This window comes from Trachurus trachurus (genome assembly GCF_905171665.1).
Source record: "Trachurus trachurus genome assembly, chromosome: 7".
Classification (NCBI taxonomy): domain Eukaryota; kingdom Metazoa; phylum Chordata; class Actinopteri; order Carangiformes; family Carangidae; genus Trachurus; species Trachurus trachurus.
The window spans coordinates 18,173,579-18,191,473 of NC_139901.1; the positions used below are offsets into that span (position 1 = coordinate 18,173,579).

At 41.8% G+C, this 17,895-nt stretch overlaps 1 protein-coding gene across 3 annotated transcripts; it reads left to right on the forward strand.

Moving 5' to 3' along the window:
* Positions 1-2,439: 2,439 nt before the first annotated feature.
* Positions 2,440-17,871, forward strand: ahcyl1 (adenosylhomocysteinase-like 1; the record flags this gene model as incomplete). 3 transcript variants are annotated; one of them, XM_083976202.1, is made up of 18 exons in its annotated part: positions 2,440-2,550; positions 2,696-2,908; positions 10,701-10,815; positions 11,077-11,220; positions 11,994-12,094; positions 12,190-12,292; positions 12,433-12,527; positions 12,681-12,787; positions 13,721-13,837; positions 13,964-14,027; positions 14,163-14,251; positions 14,417-14,487; positions 14,778-14,872; positions 15,392-15,490; positions 15,847-15,915; positions 16,067-16,145; positions 16,382-16,502; positions 16,611-17,871. In XM_083976202.1, the coding sequence occupies exons 2-18, from the start codon at positions 2,717-2,719 to the stop codon at positions 16,615-16,617; spliced, it is 1,668 nt and encodes a 555-aa protein (XP_083832328.1). In that variant the 5' UTR covers positions 2,440-2,550; positions 2,696-2,716. The 3 variants fall into 3 exon arrangements, with proteins under 3 accessions (XP_083832328.1, XP_083832327.1, XP_083832329.1); XM_083976201.1 differs by having other exon boundaries at positions 2,466-2,609; XM_083976203.1 differs by lacking the exon at positions 16,611-17,871 and having other exon boundaries at positions 2,466-2,609; positions 16,382-16,506.
* Between the last annotated feature and the right edge of the window lie 24 nt (positions 17,872-17,895).

A 17,895-nucleotide genomic window follows, 5' to 3' on the forward strand; every position in this document is an offset into this window, starting at 1 on the left:
CATACCAAAACTGGTCATGTGACAGGTTTACGTAACCAACCACTGACTGTGTGTGTGAGTGTGCTCTATTATATGAAGATTTTCAACAAACTGTACAAAAACTTCATTCACAAAAGGAAAGACTTCACATTTGAGCTCACAATCTACAATCTAATGTTGTAGATCTCAGACAAACAGTGAGCGATGATGACTGATTGTTTCTCATAATTAGGAGGATCAGGATCCTATAATTAGATACTTTTCATTTGTGTTTGTTTGAGTTTATCAGTGTTATGTTCTTTTCTTGTAATTAAATTTCTTTCAGATTCAGGACAAAAACAGTTCCCTGCCCTCAAGGAGACCTCTCAAACACTGTCCCAAGCAAGCTCTGCCAATCAGACTCAGGAGATTGTTACGTCCGTACCTCGATCAGCCAATCACAGCGAAGGAGGCGGGACTTACACTCTGCCTCCTATGAGCAGGGGGCAGCACCCGAGGGACCCGTGGGAACATCTAACTCGGGTTGTGCCAGCAAAAGAGAAGGAAAGGGTAAAATATGGAGTGATTACTTTTTTTTTTCTTTTTTTTTTTTATCCCAGTAACGAGTAATCAGCATCAGTCGTTACTTTCCCCTGGTCCCTGGTTCTGCACCGGCGCTGGCCGGATGATGAGTGCCTACATAGGCTACTGCCCACTTGTTCAGGTGACAGCGTCAACAAACCGCCCCCTCCCCTTCAGATGTTACTGTCAGTGCATAATGGCGATGCTGAAGTTCGTTTCTGATTCGTCGCTTCCGATTCTGCAGTTAAGGGGAAAGTTAAAGGAAACTTAACTTCCAGTAGGCTATGTGAGCCACAGATCCAATCATATTTATTTATTTATTTTTATTTAACCCCTCTTAGGCCTACTGACGTGGAAGCCTGTCAGACAGTACGGATAAAGTCTCAGCACTGTCTGAAATAAACACATCAGTGAGAACTTAATAGCACTTGTGTGTTGAATGTAACAAAACTTGAATGTAACAAATGGAGATTTCACTACTTTTCACCAGAACCAAATTGGACCAGGTCTAAGTCTAATTAGACTGGTCAGATCTGGACTAATCTGAACTATCCAAGAGAAGTTGAGCTGTGAAAAGAAAAAAATGTGAGAAATAACAATGCTATTTTAATTAGCCTACAGTAGGTGAGATCCCCCAAAACAATCAAACAACCATCCAAAACATCTTTATCAATGGTAAATTCATTTTTCCACACTCTTCACCTTCACTCTAACAACCTCACAGAGTCTGCTAATGTCATTTTAAGATTAGATTTCCTTTATTGTTATTGTGGCCTGTGGCCGTGTATACAGAAATATAGCCTAGTCTACCTGCAAGGTGCTTGCAAGAGGGTCTGGCTGCAGACCTCACAGGTGCACACACATAAATAATAGCCTATAAGAAAGATACAAGACACAAAGTATATTGCACATTATGTATAAAAGAAAACAGATTGGACCTAAGGTAAGAAGTTGCAATTGTTTTATTCTAGTCTATTCTAGTTCAGTGTGCCTATATGTGCGTATTTTGTTCACAAAGCTGTCAGCCTGTCTAAAAACCATCACTCAGCTATTAATGTGTTTATGCTTCACGTGATCAATATACAGACATGTTCATGATTTTCTCTCAATACTGAGTTACCAAACAAGCCACAACCAACTTGTGATTGAAAAATAATGTTATGTATCTTGTAACCTCTTCTGCTCACTTGACTGTGTCACCTGGCCTCACACCTGCCTGTAGACCTCAACCTCATTACCCCATTATTATATAGATATAATCAACATACCGTAGTCACTTGCTATATTAGGATTTTGTCATTTAGTTTTATTATCACTCGAATCTGCTTGTAATTGTGATTGATAGCTTTTTGCTATCCAACCCTTTGTTTTGAATAGCCTACTGAAATCAGTGTTTCTCAGTTAGGCCTATAGATCACAACTAGGCTATTTGGTTGTATTTCTAAGCAGCCAAAACAAAAATTATTCAAGTATAAAGATGGAACACTGAACTGCATAGGCTACAGTCATTTAATTGCATTTGTATTAGGATATCAACAATTGGAACAAGTGAAACACACACAGTCAGTCAGTCAGTCAGTCAGTCAGTCAGTCAGTCAGTGATGTGTGAGGCTGTTTGTGATTTAAATGTCCTTTGTGGATTAAAACGACTGTGTCTTTAACAGTCTCTGACTTCTCCTGGATAATCCGGTCCAGACTTGACCAGTCTAAACAAAAGTATTTTTTCACCTGGACCTGGTCCAACGTTGGTCGCTCAGCACTTAAAGTTAAGTGTCCCTTAACTTTGTTTTCCCCCTTAGCTGCTTCCTTAATCGGAACGGCGTCGAATGAGGAGCTGACTTCAGCCTCGCCTGTGGATGACAGCGGAGCTGCGGGACTGAAACAAGTGTCAGAGCCGCTCTCGGACAAAGTAGCTGGGATACAGACCGGAGCTCATCATCATCCCTGCTGGAGGCGACGGCTTATCGCTCCACACGGAGGCCGAGAGAGAGCGCTTCAGCGTCGGCTCGAGTATTTTAATTAAACCACACGGAGAGAAGAGGCAGACAGAGCTGGTCTCAACTCCACTCGTAACCGGCTTTCTCTTTATTTAGCCTATTTATTTATTTATTTATTTGTTTGTTCATTTATTTATTTATTTTCTCTCCGGGAACAGTATCGGTATCACCTGGATGCGATGACCGACTCGGGTGTGGACAGCAAGGCGGAGGTGAAACAAGCCACCAAATATGTGAAAGAGACGGAGAACGTAGCGGAGAAATACTCCGCGATGACTGTGAGCAAAAACAGCAGCGATGTGAACATGAACGTCGGGGAGATGCCGTCCGCTGCCTTCACCGCAGTCCCCACTCTCAAATCCGTCAAGAAGGTAAAGGACAACCCGATGCCCCCGTGTGTGTGTGTGTGTGTGTGTGAGCCGTGGGCAGGCACGTGTGAGGAGGATATAAATCCAGGCTGGTGCGCATTGCAGTGAATCAAGTGTAGCTACAACATAGGTCATGGAGTTGTGCGCGCTCCTGTGCTCATGTAACATCCTCATTTGTAATTTCCAGGCCAAAGTTAAAAGCAGAGAGGTTAATCGGGCTGTGCTGCGCTGTCAGATGTAATACTGCAGTGAATGTTACAGAGCCATCATCACAGTGTGTATGTGTGTGTGTGTGCGTGTGTGTGGGGGGGGTACTCCATCCCAGGCCAAAGCTGCTAAGTGGGAAATCATCAAACATTCAGACTGTGAGCTAAAGAAGCAGCTCTGTTGTATTCAGTCTAATCATACTCTCTTTCTATAGCCTATTATTACCGAGGTAACAGCATGTAATTAAAAGAGGAGCCTCCATAACTATCAGAAAATAGTTAGTCTGCCTTCACGGAGCCTTCCTGTTTATTTAAACCTCACTGTCATGCCAACATCCTGCAGGCGAGAAACAACCAAAAGCCAAGCTGAGCTCTTAAACCCTCTGCAAAGTGGAGAAATACACGAGCTGACATACGTGAGCTTGGGCAGTGGGTCTGTGTACTGAGCTGTGGGGTCTCTCTGAAGGTTTGGGTTTAGGTTTAGTGTCAAGTCTAAACCTGTAAAAATGAATCATGTCTGTAACAAGTTAACTCATCTCTATGTTGTGATATGATATTGCACATCATCAGAAAGAAAGAGTATATAAAACTGTAGCTGGAGGTGCACCTGTGAGAAAAAAGGCCTCACATTTCTTGGCTGTTATACAATGGCACAGAACAATCATCACACTGAAAGACTCCCCTGAGGTGGCTGCTCATATCATTACAGATCCACCGCCATGTGTAACAGCTGGCACAAGGCAGGCAGTGGGTAAACATGAAACAGACCGAGCTGAGGGCTCCCTTATGTCTCTCATCTGAGCTCACCTGCTCAGATCTTGATAGGAAAAACTCCTCTCTTTTTTTGGGTTAGTCTCCTTTGTGCTGAGCTTCAGGTTTATTGATCCATAATAAGCCGAAGGTGGAGACATTTTGCCAGGTATCACAGAGGTGGTGATGAAATTCTCTGGGAATGTTTTTGTTTTTTTTAAGGTCGTGGCCTCAAGGTGACCTTTGACTTGTGACATGTGCTTCTTTACTGATGCCCTCTGTGGGTAAAACATATTGTATTTCCACTGAGGTCAGCTGTACAAACCTTATCGTTATATTTGTTACTTGATAGCAGTTTCACAATGTCAGTATATCACAGCATCACTGCGTTTGATGTTGATCACGATGTTGTTGCCTTTTCTTTTGCCTCGTTACATAATCTGAGATGTTTGTGGCATCTTTGTACTTGTGATGTTTTTCGGTTTCGGTCGAGATGGTGAGCAGCATCACACCTCTGTTACACTCTGACATGTTGGCCAGCTGGTGTTCAGATTAACGTGATTGCATAGTAGAAATCAGCCAAAAGCATCGCGGCACTGGAAAAAATCTCAGAAATCCTAAAGCTTAATGTGGGCAAAGTGCAGTGTCTGAGGGAGACGGTCAATCCCAAACAGACCGCCAGAGATCATCGACACTAAACTAAATATTTGCTGAAGATGGTATAAATCGATATGCTCAAATACCTTCTGTCTGTTTCACTTATTTTCCTCTGTCTAAAATGTAAACATGTTCATTTATATCATCACTATTAAATTAACTAGTCAACATAAGCCTAAAAAAATCATTTTTTTGACCATAAGAGCTGGACATAATAATGAGAATAATGAAAACACCTGTTTTCCCAGCAGCGGGGTTCACAGACTTCAGAGTATTAGCTCAGACCCCCTGTCTGACAAGGCAATAATGTGTGGACTGTTAGCCGCCTCAGGGAGCCTGATTGAAAACATATTGGATGGTAGAGCTGAGCGCAGTGCTCTTGAAAACAAAACAGTATGTTATGAATAAATGTGAGAGCCCTGTGTCAAACCGAGCCACTAGTTAGCACGAGGAAAATGAGTAAAACAAGTGCCGCAAATGAGTGGAAAATCTAATTAAAATGATCACACAGGAAAATGAAGAGTTGGACGTCGTGTTGAACTTACTAGGCCTCCACATTGTCACCTAATCAGCTGAAAGGTGCAGTGAGCTCAAACAATCAATGTTACAAATTAAATGAACTATGAGGGAATGTGTACGTGAGTGTGTGTGTGTGTGTGTGTGGGTGAGTCAAAGCACACCACGACTCTGCCTCCTCTCAGCAGTTACACAATACGCCCCCCTGAGGATGAGACCATGAGTCTGCTCATGCATCGTCATGTTTTATCTGATCCCTGTGGACAGTTTCACACAGTCTCAAAAGGATTCATAGCTCATTTTCAGCTTTATCTCGTCTTGTTTGTCTGCCAACATTATGGCATTATGGTGTTTCATGAAGGTCAAATACAGATTTTTTTTTTTAAATCCCACCTGGTAAATTTAAATTACATCATGGAGACATACAGAATGGTGAATGATCAAGAAACAAATCTTGAGAGAGACTCAGAGGTGAAAGTTAAAGAGAATTAAATGCTGACGGCATCACATACACTGGACTAATATTCATCAAGATTGTCACATTTTCTGATGAGCTAAGAATAATTTAAAGATGTAAAGAACACAAAACCAACATGTGCAACAGGTAAATGACACATTTTCACATTTACACTCCTTTAAAGTTCCCATATTGTATGAACCGACTTTCCCATGTCTCTCAATATAAAGAAGCTCCAAGCAGAAACTGTGTCTTAAAACAAACTGTCAGGGCTTCCTTAATTTTGTGATGTCACAATAATACAGTCACGACCCTAAGGACAATCATAGACCCACCATCCAACTTCTTTAAAAGATGTTTTATTGACAATACAACAGTAAGAGGTCATTCTGTCACAGCTAGCAAGCCACAACTCAGAAGAAAGCCGTTTTTGGAGGTCAGGAGGCACAGAAATATCAGAGACTAATGGCTAAAGTTTACATTTTCAGATCTACAGGAGCATTTTAATTCAGTTTCCTCCGTCTGTTTGACCCATTTCAGTGCTGACTGACCATTAGCATTTGCAATTATTTACCAATGAGTCTCATTATAAATTATTTGTGTTCTGAGTGTGCGTCACTCAGAAAACAGTGAGCTAACTGGAAGAGAGACTCTGAGACATAAAATGTTCTGTTCTTGCTAGAGCTCCTAAAATAAGCATGAGGGTGGATATGTAAAACTGCATTTAGATTTTTTTTGGTACTTAAATAACACACATAAACGTAAATGTGTCTTCTTGTGCATCAAAACATCAAATAAACCACTGAAGTGTGAAATATGGAACTTTTAAATCAAACCAGCTTTGTCTAGAAATAGTTTCTGGTCAGTTTCTTTATAATGTTTATGAAAACTGTAAGTCTGCCACCGTCTACACAAGTGAAGCACTGTTTTTGCCCCACAGTGTGACCTATATTAACATTGGGGGTAAAGTCGCCATAGGCTGAGAAATATAGCACATCGGTACTGACTAGTCTCATAATTTTCTAGCTGTGTTCTCAGCTGTGCCTGTATTTAAAAACCAGTTACACTACATTATTTGTTATCACAATTCTGCCTCTCTTCATATTTACCTTCTCATTTTGCAGCCTTGGCGACAAAATGATATCAGTGTTGATATTGTAAATACCAGTGTCTCATTCCCATGTGTTTGTTTATGAAGAATGGTTTTGCATCACCTTGATTTTCATGTTCTATGAAGTAGAACATGAAGACTGGAGTATGTGACAATGAGCACAATTTATAGCTTTAGGGAGCTAAAGGTCACATAGTTCTGGAGGAAGGATTAACTCGCCGTATGTTTTTTTGCACAACACAGTGTAATCCGTCATGCATGTGTTGATGTAAGTAGTTGCCTTTGCAGACCAAAGGAAGTGCAGTGATTATAGAACAACTGCGCTTTTTGTCTTGAGCGTTACTTTAACTGTTATAGCACAGTGTAACTTCACAATGATATTTCAGACTGTCTGTCTTTGACTTGTTGAACGTGACTACTGTGAGTAATCACCACACAAAGATCTGCGTGGATTAGACTGTCTGAATCATAGGGTCTGAATGGCTTTTCAGTTAGATGGCACTGTAGAGCATTAGTGGTGTCTGGCTAAGTAGTTGGTGTTGCCTTATGCCAGGCCTACCCTGAACCCTTTACACCGCCAGCTCACGGCCGCACCACAGCTTAAGTCTGTGACCTGGCCTGCTATCTAGAAGGGAAAGAGTATTTTTAGCCATAAGATGGGACTGGATGGACCGCTTATTGATGCAGCAGCAGCAGCAGCAGCAGCAGCAGCAGCAGGCTAACGCAAACAGGGTTTAATTCCTGCCTGTCAATCCCCCTTTATTTAGTAGTCTGAATCAGGGATGCACACTGAAAGTAGAAGCTGAAGCCAGCGCGTTCTGTGTGTTTTCTCTGTATTTATTTCTTGTTTGTGTTTATACATGCCAACATTTTTTAGTCCCTGCAATTTGTCCCTGTATTTGCTCTCTCAGCATTTAAAAAAAGCTGCCATATAATATAACCTACTAACTTAAGCAGCTGGTCGTCAAGGGCAGAACCAGGGAAAATGAGAGAGTGAAAGAGAGAGAGAGAGAGAGGCTCAGGAGTCAACCTCCCTTTTCTCTCCAGGCCTCCTCTCTCTCTCTTTCTCTCTCTCCAGGTTGGCCATTAGAAATCAGAATAATAGGTGGGAACCTCCCCCCGGCTCTGCCTGGGAGTGTTCTGGGATAATAGCATCAGGGACACCTAGTACCATCACACAGAGGACATACAGGCACAGGGAAGTAGGCTGGAAAACTGGAGAGATCAGGCAGCCATGGCACACAAACATGGGCACGGGAGAGAGAGGGTGAGTTGCCTCTAATGCATCACCAGGAAATCATCAAAGATAGTGGATAACCCACACAGATGTGCTGGAGTTACTTTGGGCATGTTACAACTTTTCTGTCTTCTTTTTGCACTTGTGTAGAGTGAGCTCTTTCTTACAAAGTCCACATAGATATGTTATTTTCTTACCTGTAACTCCTGTAAATTCAGGTCGAAGTACAGCTCTTTTCCTCCAGTGGTCAAGTTTACTCACACAGCTCACCTGATTGTGATAGTTCATTGTGCAAGAGTAGCGGAAACCTAATGCCGTCTTAAGTAACACTGTGCAATTCATTATTAATTAGATTAACCTCTTGTTTTCCTTAAACTGACCCTGACTTTTCTGTCAAAGAAGCAAGGAAGAACTATGCAGAAATTAAAGGCGTTGTGCAAAAACCTCCACTAAATCCTCAGGTGTCCAAACTGATGCAAAGTAAACTTAAAACTACTACCGGTATTTTTTCAAGTGTGTGAGATAGAGTGCACTCTAAATTGTGAAAGCGGAGACATGCAGAGATCTCCCCAGTTCACACTGTCTCACAAGCTTCTTGAGTTTCTCTTTACAGACACAGTAGATTGTTGAAGCCCAGGTGTCACTGCCCAGGGAAGGTTAGAGTCAAGATATAAACAGTGAAAAACAAAGTCAGTTCTGTCAGCGTTTTATCCGTCGGTTCTTTATGTTTGAATGGCCCAAAGTCATAGCGGTAATTTTAACTAATGAGAAGAAGGAGAAGTCCAGATGTGTTCAGGTAATAATCATAATTTTTTATCATAAATCAGTTTCAGCTTCCACTAACATTTGTGTGGTAAATGCCAGGTATCATGCATACCAGTTTCACTCAGCTGTGATCTCACACTCAGAAACATATCCTCTTAGCAGCATCATGTGTGACAGTGTAAATAACAACAGCATCGGTTTAATGTCCTCTCATTGCTCTTCAGCATCTTAATCTTAGACATGCGGGTCCTGGCTGACATCGGTACATGCAGTGCACATCACACTCAAATGTTACTCAAGCCGCTGTTGTGAGTCTGGCATTCATGTTTTCCCGGATTTATCATCTGTGTGTTGTGTCAACTCTGCCGGCCTGCACATTAGTTTGTAGTCCAAACACATTCTATGGACATGTAAAATAAGAGACGGAGAAAATCCTACAGCGGCGAGACAATGAATGAAGATCAGGGAGGATGGCGTCGTGAGTGTTTAAGGAAGCGAACAAACCAAAGTAGACGTAAAAGCACAAGACAGTGAGGAGCCTTACCCCTGAGAACGGCACTAGTCAACTCATGTGAACTGCCAAAACATGCATATTACAAAAACTAACTCTGCAACAATATCACTTAGCAGCCACAGCAAGGAGTGAATTGAAAGACGAGGGAACGTAGGAAGACATTGTTCAAGAAAGAAAGTTGGGTGAAGGCCTGCCTGCATTAAAAAGAAACGTGGTGAAAGTCCACGACTCTCGACTGCTTGACGTTTTACAATGTTGTGACATTACACAACGAGACACAACATCAAGTGGCGAGCTTGGACTTGAGCCAACACACTTGCCGCTAAGACACCGAGCCGCCTGCAGGTTTTCTTGGAAAGGCCAACTGAGAGAGTGGCCAGATCCCTGTGCAGCACCCCATAAGACTTTTTGCACCATAGATGTACCATGTGTTTTTAGCCTTGATTTTATATTAGCGCTTTAATCTGTTGCTGAACTGACAGCGGTGGATCTGTTGGCAATGTCAGTCAGGGTGATGCACAGATCATTTCATAGTGGTCATCACAGGGTTCAGACCTGAACTCCACCTGCAGATGTCCTATTTCTGTAAAATGCTGAATAAAGTGGTTCTCTGTGGTCCTGTCCAGAAACAGCTGTTTTTTCTACAGGCCCATTAATTCACAGGACCTGGTGTAAGTAAAACAGCACCTAGAGCTTCATCCACCTGGGCTTCTACGTATGCAGAGATACTGTTAATAGTTTCTGCATTCAGAATGCGCTTGTTTCTGTCTAAATGTATATATAATCATCAGATTCTTTATAATTAGACTACTAGTCTCCACTATCCTAACTGACCCAGATTACTAAAGGGCCTGTGGGTTATGTCTCCTGCTGTGTCTAATGTTGACGGGCTGACTCTTGTCTACTACTGGTCTTGCCAGATTGTTACAGTTTCAGGGTGTTAAATTGACACTCAGTGGATTTGTCAGATCCTCAGTCTAATTGTAGCCTGCCAAGGCCTAAATAAAGCCAAACTCACACCAGGCACCGGCTTTTATTTAGTAGCTGAATGATACAAGTTTAAACAATTTTTTGGATCAAAGTCTGTTTGTAACCCCACAAACTGGCCAGTGGGGACTGTTTTGTCCAGAAAAAAGCCAGGCTAGCTGTGTGCTGGTCCACTTTATGTGTTCCCAGGTCTTTGATCTTAGGCCCTTTGAAGGGTTAGTTTGACACGATGAACCACACCAACAACTGAAGCCTCTGTATTTGAACAAAGCATAAATCATAGCGCAGCAGAGTGCATCTAAAAATAGGCATCAGCCCCCCTTCTCTTGATCCACCTGTGAGTTACTGTAACAGGCTCAGGTGATTTACCTTTGAAAGGACACTTTTAGTGGCCGAAATAGCAAAAAGAGCTCAAATATATAACAGGAGAGTGTCCGTATATTGCCTACACTGTATAACTGGGAGTGCATCACTGTTTATGTGTGATGAGGATGTTTCCATTCTTTTCTCCCTCCCCTGAATGTATCATGTCATAGTTCGCCTATTTTTCAGCTTGGGTTTATACTATGCACCATTTTGTCCTGATTTCCTGCAGATCCAGTTTGCAAACGCAGAGGACAAACAGGAATTCACTAAGTACCCGACCAAGGCAGGCCGCCGCTCTCTCTCTCGCTCCATCTCCCAGTCCTCCACAGACAGCTACAGCTCAGGTACTGCACACCTAAAACTACTTCTCCCTGTATATATATATAAGAGCTGAAGTGTGTACTCGCGCATCATATAATCATTTTTATTTTTCTACAAGCATTTACCATATACTAAATATATGCACACAAGTACAGTAGAGTTTACAGGAAATACACACACACAAGCTCCATCTTCCACACAATGGATTTCAAGTATATATTTCATAATTGGCTCTTTTGAAACCTTTTTCACAATAGTGACCCTTTGTGTTGTCGTTTCCCCAGCTGCGTCCTACACCGACAGCTCCGATGATGAAACTTCCCCGCGGGACAAAGCCCAGGTCAACACCCACGGCAGCAGCGACTTCTGCGTGAAGAACATCAAGCAGGCTGAATTTGGCCGCCGAGAAATAGAGATTGCAGAACAAGGTACGTCTGTGACCTCAGTGGCACGTTGTCGCTGTTTCGATGATGAGGAACAATTTTCCACTGCGGAAACAGAAAATGGATCCTTTGATGATTCACTCGTTGCGTTTTGAACTCGGCGGGTTTGAGTTAGAGGCTGGATGTGCAGCATTCGGTCTCTTATGGCATCACTTTATACCTGCACAGAGAGGCAGTTGTGAACATGCTGTATCAACCATTTATACAAAGAGAGCTTTGAGCTACCTGTTGTGACTTTGTCCCCAGATAAGTATCACATGGCATCTGTTCTGCTGCTTAGACACTATTTGATAAAGGTCCTCTCCTCCTGATCTCACCGTTTATGACCCAAGGCTGAGGCAGTGTCAATATTATACTGGAAACATGATCAGAGCTCTTTCTCTCTGCTCTATTCATCACTGGTTACTAATTTTCTTCTTCTGATACATCCTCTTTCATCTTGAGCATTTTGTTTTTTTTGCTTATTCGCTGTTATGTCGTCTGTCTCTCTGGCTGTGTACATTGCCCACATGAGAGATAAGTAGGCGTGAGTGCTTGTGAAGTGTTCTTCAGGCTTAAAACCTGGAGAGCAACAGCTGTTGCTGACGTTGTTGTTCAATCAGGCTCCATTTTATAGCCTTTTACCGTGCATTCACCTTGTAGAAAGGGCTTATTTTAGTATTCAGAAGGGTCCGTCATTCTGGTCTCTAACAAAACAAAACGTGACTTCCGTGTCCTTTCAGCCTCTCTCACTTTGTGCTCGTTCTGCTCCTCCACAGACATGTCTGCCCTGATCTCCTTAAGGAAGAGAGCCCAGGGGGAGAAACCACTAGCTGGGGCCAAGATCGTTGGCTGCACCCACATCACTGCACAGACTGCAGTACGTCCTCCTGTCCTGTTCACTGCAGATCCTCCTGCTGTTCTTTATCACTGCTACATGTTCATGTAATTGTTTATTCCATGCTTCCCTTTTAGGTCCTGATTGAAACCCTGGTAGCCCTCGGGGCCCAGTGTCGCTGGACTGCCTGTAACATCTACTCCACTCAGAATGAGGTGGCTGCTGCTCTTGCTGAAACAGGTGAGATCCTCTCCTCTCTGCGGTCAGTGGCTTTTAAACAGCTTGTAATGTGGAACCAAGAAGAGCATATCACTATGCAGTATTATCAAGTTTTGTATGATTTCAAAAAATTAGGTGTGTGTGTGTTTTGCTTCCTGCAGGAGTACCTGTGTTTGCGTGGAAGGGTGAGTCAGAGGATGACTTCTGGTGGTGCATCGATCGCTGTGTCAACACTGAGGGCTGGCAGGCCAATATGGTACAGATCCGACAATCCCATGATAAATTGAACAGCAGCATTAATCTGTTCCCCTCTGTCACCTCTATCCGTGGGCTCTACCCTGCTATTATAGCCCGGGGCTTTGATTGTGAAGGTTATTTTTCATGCTGTCAGCTGATTTCTTTCTCTTAGATCCTGGATGATGGTGGAGACTTAACCCACTGGGTGTACAAGAAGTATCCCAGTGTCTTCAAGAAAGTCCGAGGCATTGTGGAGGAGAGTGTCACTGGGGTGCACAGGTTAGCCCAGACTTCCTCTCTGGCAACTGGCTCTTTTAGTCACGTCTTTGTTCATAAGCACACAGGGACTGTATTTAATGTTAATGAGTAAAAGGTGGATTGTTGATAAAGCGCTGACTGCTGGCAAGATATTTGAACATTTTCACATCTGTCCAACAGCTGTAACAGCCCGTAGTGGACAATGAATAGGAAGACTATTGCAATTTTTTTTTTTTTTTTAAATTATTGGTATTGATCAGACTCCTTCATTTTGTGCTGCCTGATACTAAGGATATAAAGGATATAAGGATATAAAATAAAAAATAACTATTGATCATTGTAAACTGTTACACCCCCATTTTGTTGGCCCCAAACAGCATAACAACAGTCCACCACTGACCCTCAAACCCACACAAAGACACTAATAAAAATAGGAAAAGGTTTAATAAACATAAGTATGGAATAGGACATTAAACTAAACCAAACAAACCCCTAGCTGAGAGGCAGGCAAGCCCATGACATAAACAAAGGTGTACAGTGTTTCATTGTCATTTGTTAATATGCATACTACAATGTACATGTACTGCACTGTTTACCATATATCCACATCACTGTCATGTCGTCTGACCTTGTGATGCTGTTCCCCCTCTGTCAATCAGTGCAGCACATTTCATAATTTCCTCTCAACACTCTCAAGGCAGCTATATAATATGATTATATTAGTATTATTACACGCTGACTCTGTACATTGAAAAGGTCACTTGCCTGATTTGGCCGGAGCCTATTTGAGAAACATGACAGAGCTCGGCCACAGCTAACAGCAGCTGTGCACGTACAGCTCTCAGTGGAATCAATTATCCATGTGCTCCGGAAAGTGTAATGTCACACAGGATTGCAATCCAGTTTGTGTGTGGACATTGTACCTGAAACGTCTTTCCTTGTGTGTCCTCTCAGATTGTACCAGTTGTCAAAGGCTGGCAAGCTGTGCGTCCCTGCCATGAATGTCAACGACTCAGTCACCAAGCAGAAATTCGACAACCTTTACTGCTGCCGTGAATCTATCCTGGATGGGTGAGGAGAATCGATCATCCAGAGAGCTAGCCATTGTTTGCTCTTGCTTGTTGTGTAGTGTGAAGATTTGTTGTATTTGAGGCATGAAGATGGGTTAAAGTGTGTTATTTTGCTTGTGTCTGCCAGCTTGAAGAGGACCACAGATATAATGTTTGGAGGCAAACAAGTCGTTGTGTGTGGTTATGGAGAGGTGAATCGTTCTTTGATTTAAAAAAAAAAACATCTCACTTTAGATGGAATGACTGGGTTTTCACTGCTGCAGCAATTGTCTTTTACACATTGTATAATTATGTTTATATCTACTGCACTTTTCTGTGGTCTGTAGGTGGGGAAAGGCTGCTGCACTGCTCTTAAAGCCCTGGGAGCCATTGTGTGCATCACCGAGATTGACCCCATCTGTGCCCTGCAGGCATGGTGAGTCACTAAACCATTACCAGTCAGCACCGCTCCATCATTAAATGTGCTCTCCTCTGTCCCTGTGTTGTGCATCAGATTAGCAGTGTTGCAAACAGAACAATGAATCTGATCGTTTGTTTCAAGTTGCTCTCACTAAAAAATTCTGTTTGTGTTTCCACACAGCATGGACGGTTTCCGAGTGGTCAAGCTGAGTGAGGTCATCCGGCAGATGGACGTGGTGATAACTTGCACTGGTACTGTGCCCCATGCAATCACATTTATTACTTCTGCTTTGATGATCACAGTGTTTCCAGCCCATAAATACACATTTCATTTCAATATCCCAGCTGGCGTCTTTCATCTGAATGCTAAAAAGCTGTTTTGGCCTGTCTGTTAGACAACAATCACACGAGTCATTATCACTTATGTACAATTGTAAATCCATAGTTACAGCAGAAACAAAAGTTGTATTTATTTTCCCACCCTCTGCAAATATGGTTTAGTCTCAGTTCAGTGACTTGTTTATCTTTTTCCATAAATACAGGCAACAAGAACGTTGTTACCAGAGAACAGCTCGACCGAATGAAGAATGGCTGCATTGTCTGCAATATGGGACATTCCAATACTGAGATTGATGTGGTAATACATCTATGTAACATGTGTGTGTGTTTGTTTTGAACAAATGTCTGGGAAATTTTTATTTACATTTCCAGCTCTGCACACATAGTGAGATGTAGTTGAGTGTAAGCCTCAATAAAAGCCCAGAAGAAGGAAAACAAGTCATATGACATTCCTCTTCACACATACAACCCTTGAAACTAAATTTCCAGCTGTTCTAAAAAAAAAAAAAACATCTTCTCGAAGTCCAAATATGTCCCAGTAGACTGAGTAAAAATGGCCTCATGTCCAGTTCCTCATTTGACCTTGTCTGGCTTTAAATCCAGAAAGCTTCCTCTAAAGTAACTGGACTGGACTGACTCATGACTGAATGATTCATGCTATGCACATTTATGTTCTGTGTCCTTGTCTATTGAAGTTTAACCTATCATTTTCTACACTGACATGTCAATAAATAAATGACCAGATTTGCACAGTCACCCTGCTCACCTCGAAACTTTTACCTGTTGATCTCAGACTGATTGTCTTTTATGTCTTTAGGCGAGTCTGCGCAGCCCTGAGCTGACCTGGGAGAGGGTTCGCTCTCAGGTTGACCACATCATCTGGCCAGATGGAAAGAGGGTTGTCCTGCTGGCAGAGGTAATGTCCCACCACTACACTTTAAAATGTAAAATTTTGAATTACTAGATTTGCCTCAGTAGTCTTAAACCAGCCATTGAAAGTATCTAGCTGTTAAACCAGAGGTGTTTTACTATATTGGGATGTGATATGTTCAATATTGTAATGTTATTATGGAAGCTGCCACAAAAACTGTGGGTCACCTAGCGTAGAGATAAAGTACTGAAAATTGAATTTAATTCCTCTTTTGGTCAGGGTAGGAGAGAAGTCTCAGCCAACAGCCGCTGTGAATTTGGTGGTTTAGCGTGTCATGCTTAAACTTTTGAAATGTTGTTTTCATATGGTGCAGTTCATACTTGCACTCTACAATTTCTCAGGGTCGCCTCTTAAACCTCAGCTGTTCCACTGTGCCTACGTTTGTGCTGTCCATCACTGCTACAACTCAGGTCAGTAGTTTTGTCACTTTACGACAGATGCTGAAGGGACAGTTGTCTTTCTTAGCACCACCATCCTGCTGTCCTGTAGTAACATGTACTGTAATTTCCTGTGGTAGCTTTATGAGTCTTACAGTGAGTGTGTGGTCTGTGATATTTGTAGGCCCTGGCTCTGATCGAGTTGTTCAATGCTCCAGAGGGACGTTATAAACAGGATGTGTATCTCCTTCCCAAGAAGATGGGTAAGAGCCGACACTATTTATACAGAAACTACTCTTTAACTTTAGTGCGTAGGCTACATGATGACAGAAATTACTTGGGAAGAGGCTGTATCAGTTCACCCATATGTTGCTCATTGATGCCACCCTGTGACTTGACCGTAAAACTACACCATAGAGCAAAGCAAAGGTGTTGAACTGTAAGATGGAGCACATTTCCATCTAGAAAATATGGATTTCAATCTGTCTTTTTCTGCCAGATGAGTATGTGGCCAGTTTGCACCTACCAAACTTTGATGCCCACCTGACAGAGCTGTCTGATGAGCAGGCCAAATACATGGGCCTCAACAAGAACGGCCCCTTCAAACCCAATTATTACAGGTAAGTAATGTACTGGTGCGCTTCTTTAACTTTTCTCTTTTATGCTTACCATTCGCATAATGTATGATAATTCTACATGTGTTCAATAACACTTTGTTTTGTTCACAGGTATTAATGGAAGAGTCTGATTGTGTGATCTGCGAAACACGGTGGCCCTCGGATGAACAGAGAAATCTATTTTATTTTCTAAATTGCTACAAAACGGAGGAATTATTTTACTTATGCTGAATGTAACTTATTAACAGCACTTCAGACATGGTGTTAAATATGATAAATAAGACATGTAGGAAACATATAATGTATAACCAACTAACAATTTTACATGTCTCGTCATGTGTTAAAAAACAGAGCTTGCTTGCATGCTTTCATGTGTACGTTCTTGTTTAGTTGCTCCTGCTTATTTTACTAGATCACTATAGAGTTTTAGATTTGTTATTTTACCCTATTTACGCACCGTGCCAAACAATGGTCGTAAGAATGAAACAGAAGACAACATTTATGTTTTGTCTGTCAATGGCATTAAGATTTTATTAGTACGTTCCATGAGCCAGAGTTTAGGTTGAGCCATAACAAACTCTGTATTACGATGTACATTGTAAATGTTTTAGAGATGTTTCGTTTTATATGTGTAAAAATGATCTAACTGAATGGTATCTGCATACATGTCCTAGAAGGTAACATCCAGTCATCCTTTTTTATTACAACAAAGCATAGTGACTGATATATAGCCCACTTGTTATATAAAAATACAACCCGATGTGGTTGAACAACCTCATGAAATTGTAGTAGTCTTTGAGTGATAGCCATTTAAATTCATGAGTTGTGGTGTTGGCATTCAGCGCTCACCGTAAATTGATCTTGAATCACCCAGAGCTTCTCCTCAACAGCTGCGAAGCAAAGAGATGTTTAATGTGCTAATAACAGATCAATGTTAAAGATAACAGGCTGAGTCCCTTGCTAAAAAAGGAAGTCAGAAAAGTTGGGGCGAAGGAGCCAGTAAAACATCTATAAACTTCTGTTACACTTCATAACAACTTTCCATTTGCTCACTCAAATTCCAGCGGTGATCCCACTCACTGAAAAGTATTTTGACTGTATAATACCTTCAAGGCCATGCTATGATTGTGCCTTTTTAAATCATTTACAACAAACAAATGTCAGCACTGACCTTAATTAAATGAACATTCCTCTTTTGTAACATCACATCTACGGCGGTACATTTAATGTCTTCCTTCCACTGCTTCTTGTATTAAGTGTAACTCTACTGAATGAGCTATATCTTGTGAAAAATCCTAGTAATTTCCTTTGCCATATTATTGTCAGTGTCTTAATTTGATCAAAATGCACAAGTGTATACTATGTATCTAAAAGAATGCATTAAATCAGCAATAAA